The sequence below is a fragment of the Channa argus genome, chromosome 9, assembly GCF_033026475.1.
Source record: "Channa argus isolate prfri chromosome 9, Channa argus male v1.0, whole genome shotgun sequence".
NCBI classification, from domain to species: Eukaryota; Metazoa; Chordata; class Actinopteri; order Anabantiformes; family Channidae; genus Channa; species Channa argus.
In genome coordinates, this window is record NC_090205.1 from 15,067,062 (window position 1) to 15,090,774 (window position 23,713).

At 39.0% G+C, this 23,713-nt stretch overlaps 3 protein-coding genes across 4 annotated transcripts; 1 reads left to right on the forward strand and 2 right to left on the reverse strand.

Annotated features, from left to right (window-relative positions):
• Positions 1-142: 142 nt before the first annotated feature.
• pdk1 (pyruvate dehydrogenase kinase, isozyme 1) lies at positions 143-5,959 on the reverse strand. Its single transcript, XM_067516331.1, has 11 exons — positions 5,525-5,959; positions 4,612-4,753; positions 4,455-4,526; positions 4,147-4,331; positions 3,245-3,340; positions 3,071-3,148; positions 2,779-2,855; positions 2,492-2,590; positions 2,272-2,382; positions 1,605-1,718; positions 143-1,517 (listed from the first exon to the last, which is right to left on the reverse strand). The coding sequence occupies exons 1-11, from the start codon at positions 5,631-5,633 to the stop codon at positions 1,377-1,379; spliced, it is 1,224 nt and encodes a 407-aa protein (XP_067372432.1). The 5' UTR covers positions 5,634-5,959; the 3' UTR covers positions 143-1,376.
• A 564-nt stretch (positions 5,960-6,523) lies between these two features.
• Positions 6,524-8,870, forward strand: nup62l (nucleoporin 62 like). The gene is made up of 2 exons (XM_067516322.1): positions 6,524-8,321; positions 8,414-8,870. The coding sequence occupies exons 1-2, from the start codon at positions 6,822-6,824 to the stop codon at positions 8,570-8,572; spliced, it is 1,659 nt and encodes a 552-aa protein (XP_067372423.1). The 5' UTR covers positions 6,524-6,821; the 3' UTR covers positions 8,573-8,870.
• Positions 8,871-9,084: 214 nt separating this feature from the next.
• itga6a (integrin, alpha 6a) lies at positions 9,085-23,009 on the reverse strand. 2 transcript variants are annotated; one of them, XM_067516310.1, is made up of 26 exons: positions 22,699-23,009; positions 18,470-18,594; positions 18,301-18,380; positions 17,960-18,221; positions 17,730-17,861; positions 16,551-16,764; positions 16,202-16,395; positions 16,036-16,130; positions 15,709-15,836; positions 15,552-15,641; positions 15,401-15,462; positions 15,148-15,317; positions 13,986-14,129; positions 13,756-13,871; positions 13,339-13,501; positions 12,643-12,729; positions 12,469-12,548; positions 12,253-12,330; positions 12,031-12,133; positions 11,764-11,940; positions 11,569-11,661; positions 11,375-11,482; positions 11,168-11,266; positions 10,954-11,079; positions 10,390-10,515; positions 9,781-9,919 (listed from the first exon to the last, which is right to left on the reverse strand). In XM_067516310.1, exons 1-25 carry the CDS (start codon positions 22,884-22,886, stop codon positions 10,408-10,410), a joined length of 3,222 nt encoding a protein of 1,073 aa, XP_067372411.1. In that variant the 5' UTR covers positions 22,887-23,009; the 3' UTR covers positions 9,781-9,919; positions 10,390-10,407. The 2 variants fall into 2 exon arrangements, with proteins under 2 accessions (XP_067372410.1, XP_067372411.1); XM_067516309.1 differs by lacking the exon at positions 10,390-10,515 and having other exon boundaries at positions 9,085-9,919; positions 22,699-22,982.
• Between the last annotated feature and the right edge of the window lie 704 nt (positions 23,010-23,713).

Genomic DNA, 23,713 nt, shown 5'->3' on the forward strand with positions numbered 1-23,713 from the left:
TCTTTAGTCACTAATATATTTTTAGGTGGCCTCCAACAATATGCAAGTAACAGTATTTATGCCTCATATAAATTCAACTTTGCAAGGTTTTGCAAGTCAAGTGCAGAAGCAAGTGGTGGGAAGCACATATGAAGACCCTCAATAATGTGCAATAATTTATTCAAATATTTCCACCAACACTGAATAACACCAGATACAAGCACAGTAGTTAACACATTAAAATTTTCTTCATGCTCTTTGTGAATGATACAATTTAAAATGAATGTCAGTAACTGTGACAATATTTTTTTTTTTTACTGATGGTGTAAAAAATATCTCTACAATCAGATAAGTTTCTTCCCTGCGCTTTCATTCACTTCCACACCCCTTGCATAGAAAATTTTACCAAAAATAAGAATGTCTACAATGTTAATTTGTACCCATCATGATCCATACAGCACAACTGCTATAGTGTAACATAAACATATTCATTTTAACATGTCCTATTAATACAGCCACAGAACCAAAAATACTGTATTTTGCTAATACACTGTGAAAGTTAATTCTGTTTGACATTTGTTGCCTTTTATTTGCTGAGAATTAAGAAAATGAAATACGTGTTAATGAATGAAGTATCTATAAAGTAAAGATGCCCTTACAGACATTTTGATCATGTTGCTTGTGTACATCACAAGAAATGCCCAAAAATACTTATTAGAAGAAGCAGGTTAAAGAAAAAAAAAGCAGCAACCAACTGTAACAGTTTTTCTTCCTAAAGTATTAAAGGTCACACCTAGGAGAATGGATGAGCAGAGCTGTACAGACTGTTACAGTGAAAGTTCAACTTTTAGCAAAGTAAAAGCGGCTACCAGTAAAACAAACTAAAAGCCAACTATAATCACAATTTGTCTTTAGACAACACCATTTTATATCTTAAAGGATGAGCTGACCCAAATTAAAACATCCAGATAGTTTCTTTGCTGTTACTATGGTACAAGAAAGTGAATGTCTAAGTATATGTTATATGTTTAGGATTTTTTAGTACTGTACCAATCCAAGTACAAAGTACTGGCCAATCAATCAAGATTGTTAAAACTCAAATATCAGTAGCAACATTGACAATACAGTATTGGGTGAGCTTCACTTTTAACAGCAATGTTAGCAATGCTATAAGTAGGAGTTGGTAGGATTTTTTTCTTTGTTTTTAAGGTCTGCTGCGCTAGAGTCTACATCACACTACAAACTATTGTTCTGTAGCAAATATATGGCAATAAAGCATTGCTCTGTCTCTTTTTTGTACTTTATGTACAAGGAACTGATCAAAAATATATACACAACTATTAATTTACAACAACCTCTCTTGCACACTTTACTACTGGACCATTTGCCATTTGTATCTAAAAACTACGAAATGTTGTCATGTCCTTGGGCTCTTTGCTTGGGACGCACCAGTCGTCAGCTTCATGCATTGTCTTGTAGTGTTTCCATGCAGACTTGTTGTACACAGGGAGCCTCTCGATGGACTCTGTGGAGAGTGCCTGGCAGAAAAGTAACACAAAGTCACAATGCATAAATTCTGCCTTTGTTTGCAAGATGCACATACCGTTTCTGTAAAACTCAGTTACCCGAATGTAGATAACAGCATCAGTCCCATAGCCCTCCAGCGAGTACAGCTTCAGGTCCCCTTGAAAGTACCGCGCATATAGTCGAGAGATAGGCAGGCCATGCCCGTAACCAGCCTAAAAAACATACAGATGAGTTCATCTCAATCTGGAAAAATAATATAGACATTTATACAGTATTTAAGACTGTAGTCAGACTGTTAATGAAACAAACTGATAATACAAATACTGAAAAGAGGCAGGATTACAGAAATATTTCTACATATTGTTTTTCTTTGTGAAGCAATGCTACAATAACAACAAAGTGTGGTACGATTAGAAGCTTAAAGCAAAAAGCCAGCAAGTGGACAATGAGTTGGGATAATGCTTCACTTGATGCTTCACTGTGAAAAAGCGAAAGTTCTATCAACTATTGAGCTTGCATTTGAACTGATTAATCTGTAGAATAAATGCTGCTAAGGTTTAGGCAATTGGAAATTGTCAGAGGGATTGACTGTTTTGGCTCATCAAACATCACTTCAGTAAAAGGTATCTAGAGAGATTCCGATTTGAGATTTTGTTGTGTTTCTACACACGAAAACTGCATGGTGAGGCTGAAATCACTGCTTTTCAACCACCAAAAGAACCTGCATTTCTTTATTCACTGTTATACTACTAGTTGTTCACTAACCAGAGGAGCAGCACGTGAACCATCAATGGTGGGTCGAGGAGCTGTAGAGTACGTGTAGGTGAACAGCCTGTCGATCTTACGCAGTGGCACACCTCCGCCACGATCCCTCACCTGAAGAACAACATGTGGTGTGAACAAAGTGATGCCCCGCAAACAGATACAGTAACAGAAGAAATGAAATCTAGCAGATCAGACTGATGCAGCAGCAGCACAGCCTTACTTTGACTGTCAGATCTTCACTTCCCAGAGCAACCTGTGTGTGGATGGGAGGATGCTCTAGAGCATCTCCGCAGAACTCCATGGTAGCCCGCATAGCATTCTCAAATAAGGAAAGCAGACAAGAAATCTAAAAAACCTTGAAGTGTAAAGCTTATTTTTTATTTGATGTCATCAAAGGATGAATGATGGATAAAATTGATAAAGAATGCATCAGTGGTTCATTGCTCAGTAATGCCTTTAAATTCACAACAGTAAGGCTTAGAGAAGGGATCAAAAATGAAATCTTACCTTAAATAGCTCAAACATCATATGATATAAATGAGATGGAACATAGACCACATTGATGTGCTTTCCCTGCTCTTTGGCTGTCGGGATGAATAGATACCTCAGTTTAAATCAGGTCTGGTTGAATCAAGCAGTTCAAATGTATTTATTCACTAATAATTCAATTTAATGTCATACAGATGAGAAAGAAGCAAGACAGAGTGCAATAGAACAAATGTGTGTACTTGTAATTAAATGTGCTTGAGTAAATGTTTAGGATTTTTTCCAGTTTAAAATCCGAAAACAATGAAATTACCATTGAACTCCTCCAGTATCAGCTCAGGAGAGTTCATGTAATACCGGTCACAAAGGTTTCTGGCATTTTCATAGGCATCTACAAGAAAATTTGTAGGAACAAAGAATAATGGCACGTGAATGTGTGAATGACAGTACTGTTTGACTCCCGTTAGTGTGTAAAATGTAGTTTTACCTTTAATGACCTCACTGACATGACAGTGTGGATCAATACTGCCGATCTGTTTGGGATGTGCAGGGTTCACCTTCACCTTCCCACCAAAGAGAAGAGCTAGTAAAAAAAACAAAAAAAGGGATATTAACATGCTCAACTGGAAAAACATCTTAATTAAAACAAAAAAAACCCAAAAACTTGAAAACATTTTTGTGTAAGTTTCTATAGCAGTGGTGCAGGTTTAACGTGTGTCACACTTGGTCATACGTGTCAGATTGTGAAACATGCTTCTATAGGATCAAAGCAATACAGTGTCATATGATTCCACAATGTAACTAAAACCCAGCCACACTTGTTTCTGTGCACATGATTTTAGTCTTACTATTTTCTGTTGCTTTTTAAAAACCTGCCTGTTATTTGACGCAGGTACTGTTTACGCTTTTTTTACTTTACTCTGCTGCATTTTTCACTCTAAGGGAAAAATACTGCTGATTATAATTACATCCTTAAAAGATATTTCATAAAGTGTCAACAAGTTGACATGCAGACCCTTTTTATGGTTAATGTCTACCCAGGTTAACTTGCTTACAGCTAACAACTCACTTGTCTGTGTGTCTAGAGCAGGGGTCACCAACGTGGCCGTGGGCACCAGGTCGCCCGCGGACCACAAATCATTAACATGATCTGTGTCTTCACATAGATCAATATCATTAATTTAATTATTATTAAAGGTAAGTTGAGCAAATTTGTTATTTCAAAAGTGTGTATTAAACTAGTAGCCCTTCTCATTAATCGGTACCCAAGAATTAGCTCTCAGTTTCAAAACATTTGGTGACCCCTGGTGTAGAGGCTCATTTCAAATATGTATATATATCAATGAGTAAGGAAAAGCGTTTTTAAGAAGCAGAAGAGAATCTACTCACTGTGCTGGTTGAGCAGCATCCTGATAGATATCCTGCTCATGTAGAAACGATCTAGGAAATACTGAACATTTTGGCTGACGACCGGGTCTGTGCCATATGTCTCTTTGTACTCTGCGAGCCCCTGAGCCATTGTAGGAATGACATCATTGTGTCGATTTCTGATTTTTATCACAGCATCTGTGAAACTTAATGAAGATGCTTCATAAATAATAAAGCCATTCATAAAAATAAAACTGCAGAAATTAGGTTGTTTTTCTATTGAAGAAAATGCAATAAATGTGAGAATTGCTGTTTTTTTATTTACTTACTCATATGTGACTTTGTCATCATCTGCATTTTTGTCTTTGAAGTCAAGAATCTCTTCAAAGCTTTGCATGTACCTATATAAGCAAGAAAAACCATACTTACTTACAATGAGCAGCATAATTAAATAGATGAAAAAGAGAAAAACTAAAACCTGCATACCAGCTCTGCACCAGCTGGACTGATGGAGTCCTCAGCAATTTGTCTGGCAACAAGTTGATCTCTTTCATGATGTTTGCCAACCTCACAGGTAACTCCTGTCTGAGGAAGGCAAATGAGGTTTTCTCACATGCATTTTCTGAGCCTGGAGGGTGAAAACAGAATAAAAGAACAATATATATTCTCTTGTGTTATTAGTTTAAATAATGTGGGAGGAAAAGGTTGTCACAAAAGTGGTTTATCATTGGTGGCAATGTGTTTTGGTTTGTAATGCTGCTACAGTTGGGAGATATGACACTGTAAACTATAAAAAAAAGCATTTACCTTTACATTTTATTGATACTGTGGACATAATTAGAAAGGTTGCAAAGCGAGGGGCTGGACTGCTTTATGTCATGTTTTTCAGTTCATTTTAGTTTGGTCAATCAATGGTGACACTGCAAAACTGCTGCAGAGGCTTCAGGTGTCATATTCCTATGATTGATAGATTCAAACATGTCTAATAACTTGCACCACTAAATAATGGTTTCAGCTGAAATGGACCTATGGTGACTCACCTGATCTTGAGGCTCTATCTCACTGGTTTTATTCCATGGTTGCGTGTTCCTAGACACAATCTGTATTCAACCTATCAAAATATTTAACCTATAGAAAATTCATTAAAAACGGGGAACACTGCTATTCATCTTAAATGTAGAATAAAATGAATGTATGTTCCAAATATTGGGAATAATTTATAGATATTTGGCTAAGCTTTGCATGTTTCCTCTAAAATAACAATAGCTTAATTAAACTGTGTCCAACTCATGCATTTGAAACAAATACATTTAAAAATCAGCAGGAACAGAGCAAGGCCGTGAAAATTTGGCCTATGTAGGTATTGATCTACTGTATGTATGTGCGTGTGACCTCTTACCAAAATCCAGAAACTGCTTCATGGAAAGAGGGGAAGGTGAAAATTTGGAGTAATAGTCTATGTCCTTTCCTATGGACACGCTGCTCCTCAGAAACCTTAAAATCCTCATGACAGGTCCCGTAGAAGCTGTTCAGATGGCGTCGCAGTTAGAACCAACAGTCATTGAGTTGAGGCGCAGGTGACATCCGCAGCACAGCCACGCACTTTTAGTTCACCTAGCTAATAATCTATGTTGATATTAGCTTCTCGGCTAACAAAAACGCACTCGTTAAAATAAAGGTTCTACTGTCAAACTATTATGTAAAATATGTCCATCCATGGTCTTCGCTGCGGTTAAAAATATCTCCTTCTGTTACTCACTGCTAAGACCTTAGCGGCAGAAGTGTCAACAAGACAAAAAGTGCTCCGGGTGTTTAATATGCAAAACTGGCCCATCCAAAGAGTCGTAAGGAGGTCAAGATAGTACAGTTCAACTTTGTTAAGAAGCACAGTGTATTTATCATGTTTGTGTTATAACAGTTTATCGAGGGGAATTGTGGCTTCAGTCCTAATTTATTACATTTAGATTAGTTGTTTTCATCTTTAGCTGCATTATTTGCCACAGCTATACAGTGCCTGTTTGACAGTATATAACATTTTATACGACAACGATAACCAGTCCTTTTGTCAGACAACTACATAAAAGGGCATAATTGCTGTAAACGCTTGAAAGAAAATACTTCTTTCTTTTTTTATTATGACATTTTTCTGTAAATCAATCGTAGTCTTCATGTACAATTGTTTTCTCTCATATTTCCATTACTCTTTGGGAAGATAACTGTGAGCGTTATCGCTCCCACATTTCCGGATTTCAGGCACCAAGCTGCACCAATGAAATGTGGAGTTGGTTATTGGAGGGCTGTGATTGGAGTTTAAATGTTTCAATCGTGCCGAGATGGGCAGAACTTGTGCGCCTGTAGACAACGCTCGGGTGAAAACGTCCAAGTCGGTTCCTGACATAACTGACGCCATTTCCTTTTTCGTCATCTACAACATGTCTCCATGAAGGAGTATCGAGTTAGTGGTCCACGTTTTGTTTGAAAGATGTGCTGTTTGTTCTTAGTCCTGTCTCGCTCAAGGTAATGTCAAAAAACATTTGATAGCATTTCACAATCGCTAACATCCGGGAAGTAGAAGGAAGCGTTACCTGGGCAACTTCATCAGAACTAGCTCGTGTTTGTGACCCGCCAAAAGGAAGTGACCATTTTGTAAGTTAGCTAGCTTGATTAGAAAACCCTTTTTGTCTTTGTGAAAGAAAATGAGTGCTGGGTTTAACTTTGGACAGCCCTCTGGGGGGTTCACCTTCGGAACTCCGAAGACAACGGCCGCAGCTCCCGGCACCAGCTTTGGGCTGGCGAGCTCCACGCCTGCAGCCCCCGGTGGTGGCTTCACCTTCGGCACCCCCACTCCAACCACTACCAACTCTACCGGCACTCTTAGCTTTGGCACCCAAGCAAAGAGCACCCCAGCCGGCGGAGGCTTCTCGTTTGGGACCGCCACCACATTTGGCCCGGGAACGACTCCTCAAACCGCAGCAACAACAGGGTTCACTTTAAGCTCTACAGCAGCTCCAGCACCGGGGTCAGGGTTCACCTTGGGCGGCGGTTTGTCCGCACAGACCACCGCTGCCGCGCCTACAGGAGGGGGCTTTACCTTTGGGACTCCTTCCCAGACTCAACCTCAGCCTGCTGCTGCTGCTGCTGCAACATCTGTAGCAACAGCGACTACAGCACCAGGTGGGCTCTCGTTTGGTAATTTCAGCTTTGGAGCCACTAAGGTCCAAGTGACCACAGCTGCAGCGCCTACAGCTGTACAACAGCCTACAGCTGCTACAACAGGTGGAGGCTTCAGCTTTGGCACCAGTGCTCCCTCCAACCTCACCTTGAGCACCCAGCCCCAGCCAGCCTCCATTGCTGCTGCTACAACAGGGCAGGGTGGAGGATTTCCCTTTGGAATTAAACCTTCATTAACCCCAGCTCCTCCTGCGCAGACGCAATCAACACCAGCTTCAGGTCCATCTCTCTTTGCTGCACCTATTGCTACAACTGCTGCTGCCACAGCAACTGGTGCAGGCTTTATGCTGGGTGCAAATGCCGCTGTAAGCACTGGTGCTGCAACAACCCCAGCAGCTGGTGGAAGTTTATCTTTTATGCTTAAACCTCTAGGGGCAACTACCACTGCCTCTGCGCCTGCATCTACTGCCACAACTGCAGCCACCACAACAGCCGCTGCCCCAACCTTTTTGCTGGGACTCAAACCAACATCTGGCACAAGTATCACAACTACTACTACAGCAACGGCGATCACTACAACCACTGCACCTCCGGTGATGACCTATGCCCAGTTAGAGGGTCTCATTAACAAATGGAGTCTTGAGCTTGAGGACCAAGAGAGACATTTTTTGCAGCAGGCAACTCAGGTGAATGCCTGGGATCGCATGCTAGTGGAGAATGGTGAGAAGATCACAGCCCTCCATAAAGAGATGGAGAAGGTGAAGCTAGACCAGAGAAGGTTGAACCAGGAGCTGGATTTCATCCTATCCCAACAGAAGGAGCTGGAGGACCTACTCAGCCCGCTTGAGGAGTCTGTGAAAGAGCAGAGTGGAACTATTTACATGCAGAATGCAGACGAAGAGCGTGAAAGAACCTACAAGCTTGCAGAGAACGTGGACGCACAGCTGAAAAGAATGTCGCAGGATCTGAAAGAGATCATCGAGCACCTGAACACATCCAGTGGCCCAGCGGACACCAGTGATCCAGTAAGATGACATGTACAATGTTGGTGAACCTCCCTAGTATTATTTTTTTTTATGTTTTAATTAATATCTTCCCTTGTGTTTCCCGTACTTAGCTTCAGCAGATCTGTAAAATCCTTAACGCCCACATGGATTCGCTTCAGTGGATCGATCAGAATTCCGTTCTGCTTCAGAGACGAGTGGAGGAAGTGTCCAAACTGTGTGACAACCAGCGCAAGGAGCAGGAGAAAACCTTTCGTTTAACATTTGAGTAATTTGCAAGAAATCTGTGTGCCTGTTTATTGACACGATAATTTTGGATTTTGTTTCCATTGTCATATTGAGGAATGTCTTTAGGAGCTAAATGTTTTGGATTTTGTTTATTACATTTCATGTTGTTGTTTCAGTTGTTTTTCCCTCAGCTCTTTTTGAGTCTTTTGGTTTGCATAAAAAATTATATTTCCAATGGTTTTAGCTTTTATATAGGGTAGTGAAAATTATAGTTTTGTCTCATTTAAATGCTCTGCTTGTTCCAAATATATATATATGATTAAAAAAAATCTTTGGATTAAGCCTCTGCATTACAGGCATTCTTTTCAATGGTGGTGTATTATTCACAGAGGAGAATCATTAGGGACACATCCATCATTTGAATTATATCAGTACTGATAATGTATTATTTATTGTTTAACAAACTACATGCATCTAGAATGTGTTTTTGGTTTAAATACCAATTCAAATTAAACAGAAGTGAGGATAACTGGTTGCAATCCTGTTTTTAAATCCGTTATACAAATAGTAATGAAATTTAACATTAGCCATTAGATTTTAAGCATTTTATTGTACTTGACAAAGACATTCATTTCAAATTAAACAAATAAAAACCTAAATCACAGCTGCTTTTGAACCATTTTCCGTATGGCTGTCTCATAAAATATCCAGTGATGACCTAAAGTACAGTGTATGCTACCTGAACACAGTAGTGAAATTAGGTGAAGAATAAATCCAGACACGAGAAAAAGACCCCGGCTGATGTTCAATTGATCAGCAATTGTACACCATCAATAAGCCACAATACTGTAATACTGTACTTTGAAGTCCAAAAGGCCGATTTTTTTTTTCAAAATACTAAAGAGAGCTCAAAAACAAAATATTTACACTCATATTACATTCAGCTGTACCATCCTTGCATAGACAGCAGTAAACCCTATATGCAATATGCAATAAATTCTTTGTTCTGCTCCAGGACAGACAAGACTGACAAAAAACCCTTTGGCTACATGATTTTCTTAAAAAAAAAAAACTACAAATATAAATATACACTGTGCCAGTATTTTAATATATACAACACTTACAAAGAATTCATTTATACAAAGTAAAACTTGAACCAAAATATTTCAAGGAAAAAATGATTATGTTTAAAGTTCAGTATGTTTGTGGCTCCCCAAAAAAATCCATCATGAGTAACTTTCATTGTCAATCCAAGTTGTCATCCACTGCTTTTTTTCAAAAGGACCAAGCTTGACTTGTCCATCGTTGTACTCAGGAGTTTCCTTTCTTATTCGCACTGCGTGGTAACGTGGGACATTTTTGTCTTGTTTGGAGCGTTTAAAGAATCCACACTGAGAATGCAAGATTTTAAAAATTACAATAAGTTATTAACAATACATTATTGAAATGATAAATGTCAGAAATTTGTATGCACACTCTAGATGAAATAGGAATATTTGCAGGAATGTTAAGCATGCTTTGTATTTTTTAATAAGACAATTCAAATGGCCAGCAGTAGAAGCAATGTCAGCAAAAGCACCTGCAAAGTTACAAACAGCTTTGGGCTGCGGCAAAGAAAATGCATTGATTTCTTGGCAAAATTCAGAGACACATATTGTACTAAAATTGTAAAAGGGGAAAATAATATACTTGTATAATTTAACACTGAGCAGGTATCAAAGTGTTAGTATAATGTACATTTCCTCAGATAAACTATTAAAAGCTTGGTACAGTATGCGTCCGACTGAATTTTCCTTTGTCTGGAAGGTGAGTTCATTAGTGACTGCAGGAATAACACTCCATGCTGGCAGCTTGTTTTTACCCCTGGTCAGAGTATAAATCAGGCCTCAGCTGTGAGTTTGTCTTTGTCAGAGGGCTGAACATGGATCTCTGCCTTCTGATATGCAGCATCGTACTGGTCTTTTTTTGCTCTCTTGAAGAAACCACACTGAAGGGGAGCAATGGTCATGAATTAAGAGTAACAAACTAAATCACTGACAGTTGCAGCAAATATTCTTCTAGCAAAACAACAGAGCTACAAAAATGTAAAGGAAATACAAAGAGATTTTAATACCAATACCCGTGTTAATAATAATCCTCATCCAGAACCACAGTATCTCTTAGGTATTTATCTTAACACTATAATGAAAATCACCTGAAACTCGGTCAGTGCTTTAATTTTATTAGAGGTTTCAAAAGGTAAAATGTAATTTTTAATGTAAATTTGTTTTTTAAAGACGAAATGTGACTATTGAGCTCTATAACAGTGGTTCCCAATTTTTTTTTTTGCCTGATTTACAAACGTGCTATGTCACGTTTCCATCCTTTGTCTTCTCCCGTTTTCTCCCACATGATTTAAATGAAGTTGAAGCATCTTTGTACTCACCTTCCAGAGCAGGAACACCAACGAAGCCAAAATCAAGATGCCTGCAAGAACAGCTATCAGTATGATCCACCAGGGAACTCCCCCATACTGTGCTACTTCACTCTCTGGGGACACTGCCACGGTCACCTGCATGAAAACGTCACAGTAGGACAAGTGATAAAACGAGTCTGGATCAAAGAGAGTGGAGAGTTAAAATATTTTTTTATCTACTTACATCAGTGTCAGGAGTTCTCAAGATGATGTTTTTAGCCTGAGTATGAAGCACAAGCGAAGCCTTCACCACTATATACATGGTTGGAAGAGTAGCATAATCCTGTGTCAAAACAGAAACATCTGCCCTGATAAGACACTCAGATAGTAGGTCCAAGATCATATGAAAGGCTTACGAGACACAGTCAATCGTTAAATGACAACACTTCACCTCAATAAAAGTTGAGTTCCACAAACGAGATCTCAGCTCAACTGCTGTGCCGTCCAGGCCCTGAAGGGGGCAGCGGAGCTCCACACATGTGATCTCACTCTCACAGGTCTACAAACAACAAGGCCTCTGTTACACATCAAAATCATCTACAAACGTTGTCGAACAGTGTGAATCGGGCCACACCAAAAACTCACCAGCAACTTCCGTCTGTTTTTATCTGACAGAGAAGACAGTTTTCCACCAGTTTTTCTTTCAATCTCACGTTTAGTGCGGGACACAGAGGATTCCTGAAAGGACATGTCCTCCCATTATTTTATAGCAGTATTAAGCTGTGATAGTTTGCTGTAATGTAAAGTGAAGAACATAAAAAAGCACTTTAAAAATACCACCTGAATGTGTTTAAGAAAGTTGATCTCAGATTCTGGAGAGCAGTAAATGTTCTCTGGCCCTGTAGCAGAGATTTTAACCAGGTATAGAAGCCATTTCCCATCTTTGTTGAATTTAGGCCACTGAATGTTTAGTGAAGCTTTGACAGAGGACTTCAAAGTCTTCCACAAGTTATTTATCTAAAGGAAATATCAATACGGTAGCTTAGTTATAAGTTTTATTGCAGCACAGACTCCAGAATCTCCAGAAGCAAGTAAGAATGAACTTACTCTGAATGTGTAGTTAATCAAACTTCCAATCTCCTCTTCTGTTTTCATGGCACTTTCTCCTTTCACAACACCCCCAAATGAAACCTGGTTGGGGCTGGCTTCCCTGGTGAAAATAGACAAAGATTTTGTATGTACATTTGTGCTGTTTGAGGCACATTGTATCTAAAGCATCTTTGGATAAACAGTAGTTTAATACAACAGGATCTACAGCAACACACTTACCCACTGACCGACAATGGCAATTCAATGATCACTTGAAACTTTACTTTCACGGGAACAATATTTTCTTGCGCACTGGTCCTAAAAGAAAAATAAACACAAGAATATTGTATAATGTCTAAATATTAATAGCATTAACGCTTGATTAATGAACTCCAGACTTTGGTTAAATGTACAGAGCATAAGACTGAGGTTAGCATCTGTAGCAGCTGTACTTACGTTTGGAGCTGCAGGTTAATGTCAATCTCTGTGGTGTCGAGAGTCATACCAAGAGTGCTCAGGATGATGTAAAAGGTAGTCTGGTGAAAAAAAAAGGGAAAAACATAATCTCTCGTCTGTCTCTTCCTAAGCCTCCATGAACAGGGGAAAACTTACTACATGATAAGGCTGTACCTGTGAATCTCTCTTAAAAGGATTTCCCAGCTCACAGTCCACTTGAGAGCCATTCTGATTGGCAATACAGATGATCGGCTTTTCCACCTGAAAATAACACAAAGTACAGTTTGAGCACCTGCTTAGTCGATAAACTGCAAAATGTTTCACTTTTAATGCCATGATACGATACAAAAACACCCAGTAACTACTTCTAACAGAGGAAGCGAACATGCACTGACTGGCCTGATACATATTTGCATGCATGTTGCATGTTACATGTTACATGTTAATATACAAACGGTATATGTGTTAGTATTGACACTAACGTGCCAAACAGCAGGATGAATATAATATCATTATATCAGTGTCAAATGCTGGCACTAACCAAAATGTGTCCGTGGTACCAAATATTGAAAACTCATGAAAACATGTGATAACTGACAGATACATATTCTTTTATCCAGTTACATACTGTTTGTCCATCTTAAGGTTCTTATAGAGTTGCAAAATTTTACCTTTGAGTGTTTTTTCTTTAACAATACTTTATAAAGCATATTTAAATGTCAGGTGTTGTGAAAAAAAGCATAGTTTTAATATTACTCAAATAAGGTATCAATCGCTTGGATTAACAATATTCAAACAATGGCCAGTGTAATGTCAATGTTTTTTTCGGAATAAGTACTGTGCCACAGTCGAGTTTAGCTGAAGACGTACCTTAGTTGGATGAGAGCGAACTCCTGAGTATGACAGCACGTCCGGTAAAGTTCCCACCAGCTTCGCCTCGTAAGCATCGTCCCCGCCCACGTTGTTCACTGTCACTCGCAGTGCTAAGTCCTTCCTTTCATAATTCAGGTGAAACACAGGCATCTTGTTGTTGCTGAAGCATAAACATGAAAACTGCAGGATTAAAGTGGGCCCATGGAACAGAGCAAAATACATGTAGTGCAGCAATATGTTTCTGGAAAATGTGATTAATGTATTTCAGTGCCTTAAGCTCTAAATTTATACTCATGTCAATAAATGATATGTATTAGAAATCATACTGTACTGTTCATATCAGGGAGTTTTGAGCAGTGAGACTGAACCATGAAGCACATGTAATGCCTAAAGAGCTGAAGTATTAAAACTCACGTGGGTAAGGGGCGGTACGTGTCCAGATTGTTTTGTTTGTAGTATAACTTGTAATCCATTTTTAAGTTACTCAAGCAGGTTTGATCACTTCCACATCCTTCTTTTAAAAAGGTGACCTGCAGCAAATAACAATAAACCAATATTGAAACTTCAAACAAACAAGGTATGTTTTTAACTTTATGAAACAAGCATCTGTGTCCAAGTATACATGTTGCAGTCTGAATCTTTACCTCTGTGACATCTCTGCTCAGCTGAGAGGAGTCCAACATAGGCACAAGCTGAGGGAGGCCGTTCCTCGTCTTCTGTCGCCGTACACCCAAAATTTCCGCCGACACCTCAATGGGAACACTGCGCATCTTGTCCTTGATATTGTCCTGTGTGGATAAAAAACAAACCTCAGTTGTACAGAGCATAACATGGCTTCTACACCTGCTGTGACAAACAACTGGAATGAATGCTCCTTTATTATAGACAGTGTTATCAAATACAGTGAGGCTGGTACTTTTCTCATCACTATTTGACAATTTCAACATTTCAAGGTTCAAGTAAAAACACTCATGCGGGAAATAAAATGTAAAAATAAATTTTGAGACAATATTCTGCAGCTTTTACTGTTGCATAAATAAAGAAACATGCTTTCAATTGCACATTTAAATCTCCTCTGTAAATTCAAACTTCAAACAAGTAAATGTTTATTCGTGTGGCAATGCAATGGAAAAGTTAGAAAGTGCTTGGCAAGGATAAAAACACAAGTAATTTGTACATCACAGTTATGGTGTTACTCACTGCAGCAGTTTTAGCAAATGTGTCACAGTTTGTAAAATTTCAGACAAGATCACACTTTTTCACAGACACATCCTGTGTTGATTTTGACCACACATTTAGTTTACCATCACTTATGATAAAGAAAAGTGAAAATCCTCACCACTAAATGGAGATTAATCTGCAGTTCAGGAGCAGGACCCCACCTCAAACACTCACCGCCCATCTATCATTTATAAATGTCCTCCTGTCGTGATTGTCAAAGCATTCTGGATTTTCATACTCCCCCATCCTCCCCTGTTTCTGTTAGTTTCTCTCCATTCTATGGTCTCAATAGGGTCCCCATAGGTTGTCTGCTGCGCATGGAGCAATAGCAGAGCTGCCCAAAAAGTGCAGTTGTCCTAGCCCATGGTCCCATACTGCAGCCATCAACCATGGTTCTTCACTCCAGAAATCATCGCGTTCCAGCATGGTACTTCCATAAACTGCTCCTTTGTATCAAATTTGAGTGTGTGGGTCTTGCTCGTGAACATTTAGTGTTTGATTTTAATGATTCAATATTAAAATAGCCAATTACATATTTTTCAGTCTAACTTCCCTGCGATTGTACTATGTGTTTAAATGTCTTACCATAAGTTTGGCTTTTATCTTGATGCATGTTTCCTGGTGTTGGCCACGGAGCTCCAAGATGCCATTAAACTTGTAGTCTGTTTCAATGCGGGACTTGTTCAGGAACATGACTCTGGCTGGCAGCCCTTGTTTCCTTCGATCTCCATCTGCCTCAACTGAATAGCTGATGGCTACAATACAGCAGGAAAGCTCATGTATGAAAGAGCAACTGAACAATTTTGTATCTGGTAAACACTTTTTTTTTTTAACTTACTGAGTCGGGGGCTGTAAGATGCTGGGTTTGCTTTGTAAGTGAAGCACGCATCCACAGTGAAGCTATGGACAGAAAAAATTATATTTTGCATTTAGAAATGAGGAAGTTTTAACTGAGACCCTCTGAAATATAAGAAAACGAGACCACCTACCAAATGCTGTTACCGCAGGTTTTGATTGTAAGGTCAATTTCTTGTGGAGATATTTTGACATCTCTCCTGATGCTAATGACTGGCCTTGCCCTAAAAAGACAGGTTGTTAAATGGAGTTGTGATAAAAACAGTAGGGTTTGTGTGAAGAACTAATTACCTGTAAATTAGAGCCGTGTCTGACAGAGAACCTACAGCTATGTCTGGATAAGAGTTGCTGTCCAGGTCCATGTTTCCTGCCAGTGAATATCCAAATAACTTAAGGCTGTGCTCTTTTCCTGAGAGGATCTGTGGTATAGGACAAACATTTAACAAATAAAAAAAAGTTTAGAGGGGAAAAGAAAATGTTATATGACATAACATTAAAGTTTCTTGTTGAATGATTTGCAACAAGCCGGTGCCTGATTGTGTCTGGGTTCTAGAGCAAAACTATGTATGAGTATTAATGAAATATACTTTACTACAGGTAAAAGCTTACAAGACCAACCTGTGCAGGCTTGGTGTTGATTCCTTGTGAATAGCCATGATAAATGTAGACTCTTCCTGCCCCACTGTCATCATAAGGAGCTCCAATGGCGATGTCTGCAGGGAAATGTAATTATGCACTACAGTAAAATGTGAGAATCAATAAAATGACAGCTTCAGTAATTTACCCTCATATGAGTCCAGATTAACATCTCCAATGTTCTCCACGGCCAGACCAAACATCGAGTCTTTTGTCCCATTTAGACGGATAGGAGTGATCTTTTCCCACCTTCCCGCCTTGTTGATGTAGACATAAACAGCGCCTCCAATGTCTCTGTCCTTCATGTAGAACTGAGGGGCTCCTACAACTATGTCTTGCCATCTAGATCAAACAAGGTCCACTCAAATTTAGTTTAAACGGTATTGTGTAAAAGCAATGTTAGAGGAAGTAGACATACAGTATTTCAAATATAATTTGCAATGAGATTAAATAAATGCAAGTAAGGCAGAAATAAGGCCGTGAGAAATGTTACCCACCCATCACCATTTAGGTCAACTACAGTCACATCGTATCCAAAGGATGATGCCAGTCCCGGCCCACGCAGAGTGTGTTCCACCGACAGTTTGGTGGAGCCTTCACTCTCTTTCTTTAACAGGAGCACAGCTCCACTGTGATTGGCTCTTGGGGCTCCTGCCACCACTGTTAGGCCATGCCTCCTGGTGATGCTGAACCCCGAATCAAGGGAGAATCCTAAAATGTGACAGAGTTTTCCACAGGGTTTTTATTCACCCCCTTTTCCCCTTAATTTGAAATACCAAGTTCTCTTTATGTATGCAGACATCAATGCATATCCACCGTTATTTCATTTTACTTGGCAGTAAAAATGAAAACACATTTAGAGATTCACAATATCCCATTTCTCCGTACAGGTGTCCCACCCAGCCAGTAGGGGTCATTAATGCCACAAAAAGGACACAATGTCTTACAATTTCCCCAGATTTGTTTAATACAGTGATCCCATTAATATCCTCATTAGTGGCAAAAATAAATAAATAAAAATCAATGGCCTAATATATACAATTTTAGTGAATTTCTGAAGTAAAAATATTAAAAGATAAAAAAGTGGGGTTAGAGACTTACATTTTTTAGGAATTTGATCTTTATGTTTCCTTTTTGTGTGTTTTTATTAAAATTAAAATAATAAGTAAAGTTAAAATTTAAGTCAAGTTTAAACAACAGTAAAGGCTTCACTGTGATTTAGATTTCACTGACATGTTTATGTGGTAAGAATTACCTGTTTATAATCATTAATTTTATTTCACCGGAATTCGTCAAACTCTAACGAATAAATCTTGCCAACCTGAAACTCGCTGTCCTGGTTACAGACACACAGACTGCCTCTGTGTCTTTAATTATCTTAACTCACATTCAGAAAACTTTTCCAGAGCAGACGCTTTAACCTGTTGTAACAGGAAAATAAGATTAATGATGTCTCTCTTATAGCAATTACTGCAGTGCAGTGGTATATTATGTTATTAGTTACACTTGTGTTTGACGAGTCATAATGTCCGCTGGGAGATGTGATTCAACTTTATTTTCATTTCAGAAGGCAGATCTGGTATTCTTCACCTTATGTCATCCTGTTGTGTTATTACTCTCTGCTGACCTCTAATCTCAAAAAATAGCGGTATCAGTTTTACGGGGGGGACACTCACCGAGGTAACTGTTGGCAGGTACAGGCACAAGCTCAGGGTTCAAGAGATGCTCATCTCCAACTTCATATGGGCCATCATCATACACTCCCATCTCCAGCAAAGTGTTGTTCTTCTGCTCCACTCGCACAACGCCTGCAGGCGAAGTGAGAGAGCACGGGAAAGATGTTAGCAGGTGTAAATTAGAAATGTTAATTTTTATCATTATGTCCACAGTCAAAGCTATAAATGACCTTTCCAGTTGTAAGCCCCTGGCGCTCCAAACACCAGATAATGGTAGTCTTTGGTGAAAGTGGCAGCCAGACCCTGCTGGCATGATCCAAACATCTCATGACCTCTGGATCTGCCCTCACAGAAGTTCCAGTTACCTCCGTCCTCATCAGAGGACGTATCAATGGTCAGGTCCTGACTCAAGACGTAACAGCGCCCAGTGATGTCCCGGGACTCCTGAGGGGTGTTCACAAACAAGCGCCTCTGATAGCGATGAGCACAGGTCTGAAATTACACATGTTTTAGTTCATGCTTAAACAAGAGAAGACTGGGAATGATGGTAAAGGTCCTCCGTTTGACTTACAACAATTTTTCCTCCAGGTCCCTGGCTCTGAACTGTCACCCCCAACCACTGATTTTCTTTGTTCTCAACATGTGTGTCCTCTTTAAAACAATGACACAAAACAATAATATAAGCTCTGATATTCATCTATGGGCTCTGAAGCAATTTTATAGATAGCTGCATTTCTCACCGTCGTTATCAAATTCAATGCGCTCACAATCAGTGGACAGAGAGATTTCACATTTGTAAAGCCCTCCTGTGATGTTGGATGTCTGTTTTCCTAAAGCTCTGGCTCTGGGGGCTCCAATCAACAACCTGAAGGAAATTAGACTAACAGTTATTTTCTGCCTTTTCATGATAAGAACTGAAATTTGTTGTAGTCTTCTGTCATCACCCTGAGCGGCTGCAGCTTCAGTAAATAATGTTTTGGAGATTTTTAAAAAGACCTTTCAAAAAGCTCCAGAGCAGCAGCTTGTTGAATTTAGTACATGTATGTGAAAAGATCAACAGTGATGTCATAGTAACTGCAAAAATGCACGTTATGTGTTGAGAGAGATATAGCAACATGTATCCTGGCTGCCTCAAAACAACGAAACGAATAACGAAAAAGACAGTTCACTTTTTTACTTCCTGAATCTCAATGGAAATCAAATAATTCTAAAAAAAGCTCTTGCTCTGAACCTGAGGGCTGACCATGAAAGCTGACATTAAGCACCCATTTGTCTCCAATTAAACTACAATGCAACTGTGCAGCAATCAGAGTCTGACTGTGGACAATTGCCAATAACAACAGTCATTAGCCTCAAACATTAAGAACAATAGAGGCATCCTGCTTACCTAGTGCTAAGACATACCAATAAACCACATCCTTACATTTCTGGCCTTCACTACTTAAATGTCCTGTTTGTTTCTAAACTGTCACTATGAAATAAAGGCAAAATGAACTAAGAAAAAGTCAGATGATTAAAAATTTTAAAAAATGGTTAGGTTTCTGTGTGAGACAGTGAAGAATCTGCTGGATAAATACAAAGAATATTAATTTAAAGAAGAAAGGGGTGGTTGTAGCTGCTCAGCTGGTAAAGGCAGTCATCCACGGACCACTCTCCCATGTATGAAACAGGTATGTTGTTCAGTAATGACTCATGCAAGTGAGTATTGAGAAGAGATTGTCTCTTATCTAAGTTGCAGGGTTCATCATCTTCTCTTTTACACATTGCTTTTAATGACTAGCCATAAATTTAAATCAAATCTCTCTCATTATGTAATGTTAAATGAAAATATCTGTGAATTTTCACAGTGACATGAAAGTAACAATGACTGGAAACGTCACTTTTTTAATTTTGACAACTGCCAATGTAATATACTATTGCGAACAGTCAGTATTAATAGACTTTTGCCACACTGGAGCTGCAGTTACAGAATAACGCATGAACAGGCTGCATCATCTCTGTGTCAAGGATAACTTAATTTGGTGACAGCAGGCATAGAAACACTTTAATGTATTATTAGATGAACATATCTGGAGGACAACAAGGGCAAAGCTGAGACCTGTACAACCATCAACCTCCTGCTCTTTGCAATTTGAACATTGGAACCTTTGAAAACACAAACTGTCAGACTCCTGCAACTTGTGACATAGATATAAAACACTTGTGATTGTCAAAGCTGTTCATGTTTTCCTTTTAATAGAACAAAAAATAACAGCTAATCTTGTAGGAATAATGATATTTTATATAGACATATAGAAGGAGAGATATGATGGACCCTGTGATGAAAATAAACAAGGCAGCTGATACATTCTACTATTTTGACAACAGGGCTACTCAGAAAAGTTGTCACAGATGTACATTTTGAAAAACTGAGGGGTTAAAAACAACATGCCAAAACAACACATGAATTATTTTTTGGAATTTTAGTAATCGATAAAATATCTGCTTCATATAATAACTTAGTAAGGTTAGTAACAAACAACCTGTTAGTGGGGATACATAGGTTTGGGTTTACACAGTGATCTCACTAGTCTTTGTTAACAGATGTGCCCCACAGCCCCCACAGCTGTGCACTCAAAGTCACAAGGACCACTGCAGCTGTTCTAACTGTTTCAGTTTACACACACACACACAAACTCTGATTGGTGCCGACCTGTGATTAGCTGCAGACACATTACAGAAGAAATCATGAATATTCACTTCAAAAAGACAACTCACAGTAAAAGTAAGGAAGTAATCAATAAAGTTTAAGTCTTAGACCTAAAACTGTTTTAAACTGTGTTTTATTAAATATTTCTGCATGTCAAAATTTCTTTTCAAACTTCCAACTTTGACTCTAAAGTTTAACTGGAATGTCTTCACTGTTGATTCGCTGATATGTTTAATCTCAGGTTACACATGCACAGATGGCTGTGCATGTCCAATCAAATAGCCTTTTTCTCTGGTTTCACTGAGGGGATGTTATATCGCCATCATTAGCCCAACACATTATTCATGGAAGAGCCTTTTAGTTGTCTCTTTGAGGGATATCACATTATGTTCATGCTTGTGTTCAAACATGGGTCTCCCTGTTTCCTCTACTGAACAGAAAACAATATGAGACAGAAGACATTATAGCACCATAAAAGCATAACCAGTGTGAAAATCCAAGTTGTGCTCTGAATGAACCCATTAGGTGAACAACATAGATAAAGCTGCATAACTTGTTTTAGAAATGAAACAACACCTAAAGCATCAGAAGACTGTTGATGATTTGGATTTTAAGGGATGAAGGGCTGGATCGATAGTCACATGGGTCATTTACAAAACAAAAATTAATGAAAACAATAAATAAAAACTACCATGGCAATAAACTGTTATAAACTGGCAATAAAAGAAAGAAAACCAAGCATTCTCTGATTCAGCTTATTATCTGTTGTTTTCTTTGCATAATGTTGTAAAGGATTGAATATTTTTCCAGTACTGGATCAACAACATGAGCAATACCCACTTGCCTTTCAAGAACAATTTTTTAATCTAAACCTAATGAAATATCATAGTATTATAGGTGTTCAGGATACTTGTTTTATCCAAACAACCACCTCAACATATTCATGATTATATATGGGAAATGTCATTTTAAAAACAACATATTTTTTTACATTTGCCTTCTTAAAAAGGATTGAACAACAGTTTCAGATTATTTGTCTATTTAAAGAACATTGGTAATCAACAGTGTTTTAGGTCCTTAATGCCCTATGCAATTATGTAGTTTTTTTTCCTAGAGCCAACTTCTGCACGTTTTAACAGAATTTGGTGCAGCAATTTTGTCAGAGCTGAGGTTGTGTGTCATAGGTTAGTATGTAAGCAGGGATTGTTGCCTGAAAACCAACAATCATGTCAGTGTCACATTTTAAACCTCTGTTTGCCCAACAAATAGTATATTCTTGACTTTCACTCTGTTTACACTTGACAACTCTGATGAATTCAATGATCATTCTTGGTTCTTGGTTCACAGAATAATTATTGTATAAATCTCATTTTGAAAGACAGCTTCACATTTTATGCGACTACTACATGGCGGCACCATGAGCTGTTATTGCACAGCAACCAAAACAGCAGTTAGATAAAATTCCACACTGAGGCTAATCTGTGTGATCTTTAGGAAATCTCTCTAAGTCCTGTTATTGGGGTTTTCCATCTCTGCTCTTTGCTTCTCAACATGCTGCTGCAGTGCCCTGTGTCTGAAATAATGCTATATCACAGTGGCTCTTGGATGCAGCTCTCTTGATATAACAGGCTTTGACATGCCACCCCCTCTCCCCACTTTACCTCCTTTTACTCTTTGTGTGGCAGGATGATGAGGGGCACGTAATTTGCCCCTCAGATCTAAGCACATTATGTGACAGTGTTTTCACTAAAGAAAACATTTTACATTGCAATTGCTGTTAACACTTTTACTTGGTTACAATTAATCGACTAAGTAAGAGTTGCAATCCTCTCAGTTCCCTCCAGTTTGACCTTAAAAGGTACATTTGCATGACAGCTAAGGCCATTGTTTATTGACTTGTTGTTCTTAAGCTGCTCCCCATTTGATATTCAAAGCTTCACGGGGAGATTGAAATCTACTGAAAGAAGCAACATCTGGCAAGAAACAAACGCTTTGGGGCTTAGGCAGGTGGTCTAGTTAAGCACAGTAGACTAACTTTTACATGGGAAACATCACGACCAACGGGTGAAATTCAGTTTCACGATCCTTAAATTAACAAGATGTTCAGTGCCCAGGATCAAATGCCTAGTTGGAAAGTAATCAGCTCCAGAACTTTGAAGATTTACACCGTCAGGTGCCTGTCATGCAGTTCTCATTACGGAGCTGCACTTTTAAATAACAATCACATGCAAATGCAAGCGAACAGAGCATGAGAGCTGTGAAGCTGCAGACACCACTTACATTCTTTTATCCGGGTTGAGTTGCCGGTGCAAGGCAAGAGAAAACCCGAACAGACTCCCTGGATCTCCGTTTTTCCTGATAACATGACCGGTGTCAAGGTTGAAAGTGACGACCAAAGTTGGCTCCAGAAAATAAAAACAAAATAAAAGTGCAAAATAAACTTCGGAGCGTCCTCCAAGCAGCAGCATTGCGGCGCGGCCCAGATGCGTCCAGCAGTCCAAAGTTAAGCGCGCACTGACTCCGCTGCCTGGTGCAGTTTGACTAGAGGCTGCTGCTGGTTGGCTCCGCGTCCAGTTCCTCCATTGCAGCGCCCCCTCCGACCACCAGAACGAACTAAAGTGACTATTTGTGGTTTTGGCTGAAAGGGGAGGAACAGCAAGTGTCTTTCACATGGACAATAAACCTCCTAAACTCAGGAGGACAAGCTGCTACAGGTTATTAAGAACATTTATTTAGATTTTATTGTTATTAAAATTCTGAGGCAGTATTAAGGGCAAACCAATGCAAACCAAATCCACTGCAATAAAATATTAATATGTGCTTTCAATAGTAACAGCTGCTGGACCATGTTATAAATATTTAATCCACAGAAGATTTTGTTGGTCATATTGTACATTTGTCATTTGTCATTACTATAGTTTGTCAGTGAAATCCACCAACCCTGAGGCCAAAAGCTCAGGCCATCATCCACTTTTAATGATTTATGACCAAAGATTACTCTTCTAACAGAAATATGTTCTCAAACAACACAACAAACTGCTTTAAGATCTTTTTTTGCTTCTGCAAAAGCTGGCATTTAGGAGGTTTCCACCCACCAGCAGCAGCGATATGAGCCAGATTCTGTCATCTTCCAAACCTGCAAGAAATATGAAGCAGCTTCATTGTATGTCCTGGTCACTTCTCCCAGTATATCTGCTGCTTTTTGATGGTGGTGGCGAAGTTTGAGCCAGCCTGGGCCAAACACAATGTAGGCATTGTTGAAGCAAGAAAGGCCTCTGAGTGTGTGTGTGTGTGT

What these genes read in the sequence shown, in the direction of transcription:
- nup62l (XM_067516322.1), top strand. Translation starts at nt 6,822, where the DNA reads ATGAGTGCTGGGTTTAACTTTGGACAGCCCTCTGGGGGGTTCACCTTC. An exon ending in CAGCGGACACCAGTGATCCA is followed by an intron (nt 8,322 to 8,413) that starts GTAAGATGACAT and finishes TCCCGTACTTAG; the next exon opens with CTTCAGCAGATCTGTAAAAT.
- pdk1 (XM_067516331.1), bottom strand. Translation starts at nt 5,633, where the DNA reads ATGAGGATTTTAAGGTTTCTGAGGAGCAGCGTGTCCATAGGAAAGGAC. An exon ending in GTTCACGTGCTGCTCCTCTG is followed by an intron (nt 1,719 to 2,271) that starts GTTAGTGAACAA and finishes TATGTTTTTTAG; the next exon opens with GCTGGTTACGGGCATGGCCT. An exon ending in ATGCTGTTATCTACATTCGG is followed by an intron (nt 1,518 to 1,604) that starts GTAACTGAGTTT and finishes CTTTTCTGCCAG; the next exon opens with GCACTCTCCACAGAGTCCAT.
- itga6a (XM_067516309.1), bottom strand. Translation starts at nt 22,886, where the DNA reads ATGCTGCTGCTTGGAGGACGCTCCGAAGTTTATTTTGCACTTTTATTT. An exon ending in AGGGGCTTACAACTGGAAAG is followed by an intron (nt 17,862 to 17,959) that starts GTCATTTATAGC and finishes CTTCGCCTGCAG; the next exon opens with GCGTTGTGCGAGTGGAGCAG. An exon ending in AAAACAGACGGAAGTTGCTG is followed by an intron (nt 11,483 to 11,568) that starts GTGAGTTTTTGG and finishes TGTTGTTTGTAG; the next exon opens with ACCTGTGAGAGTGAGATCAC.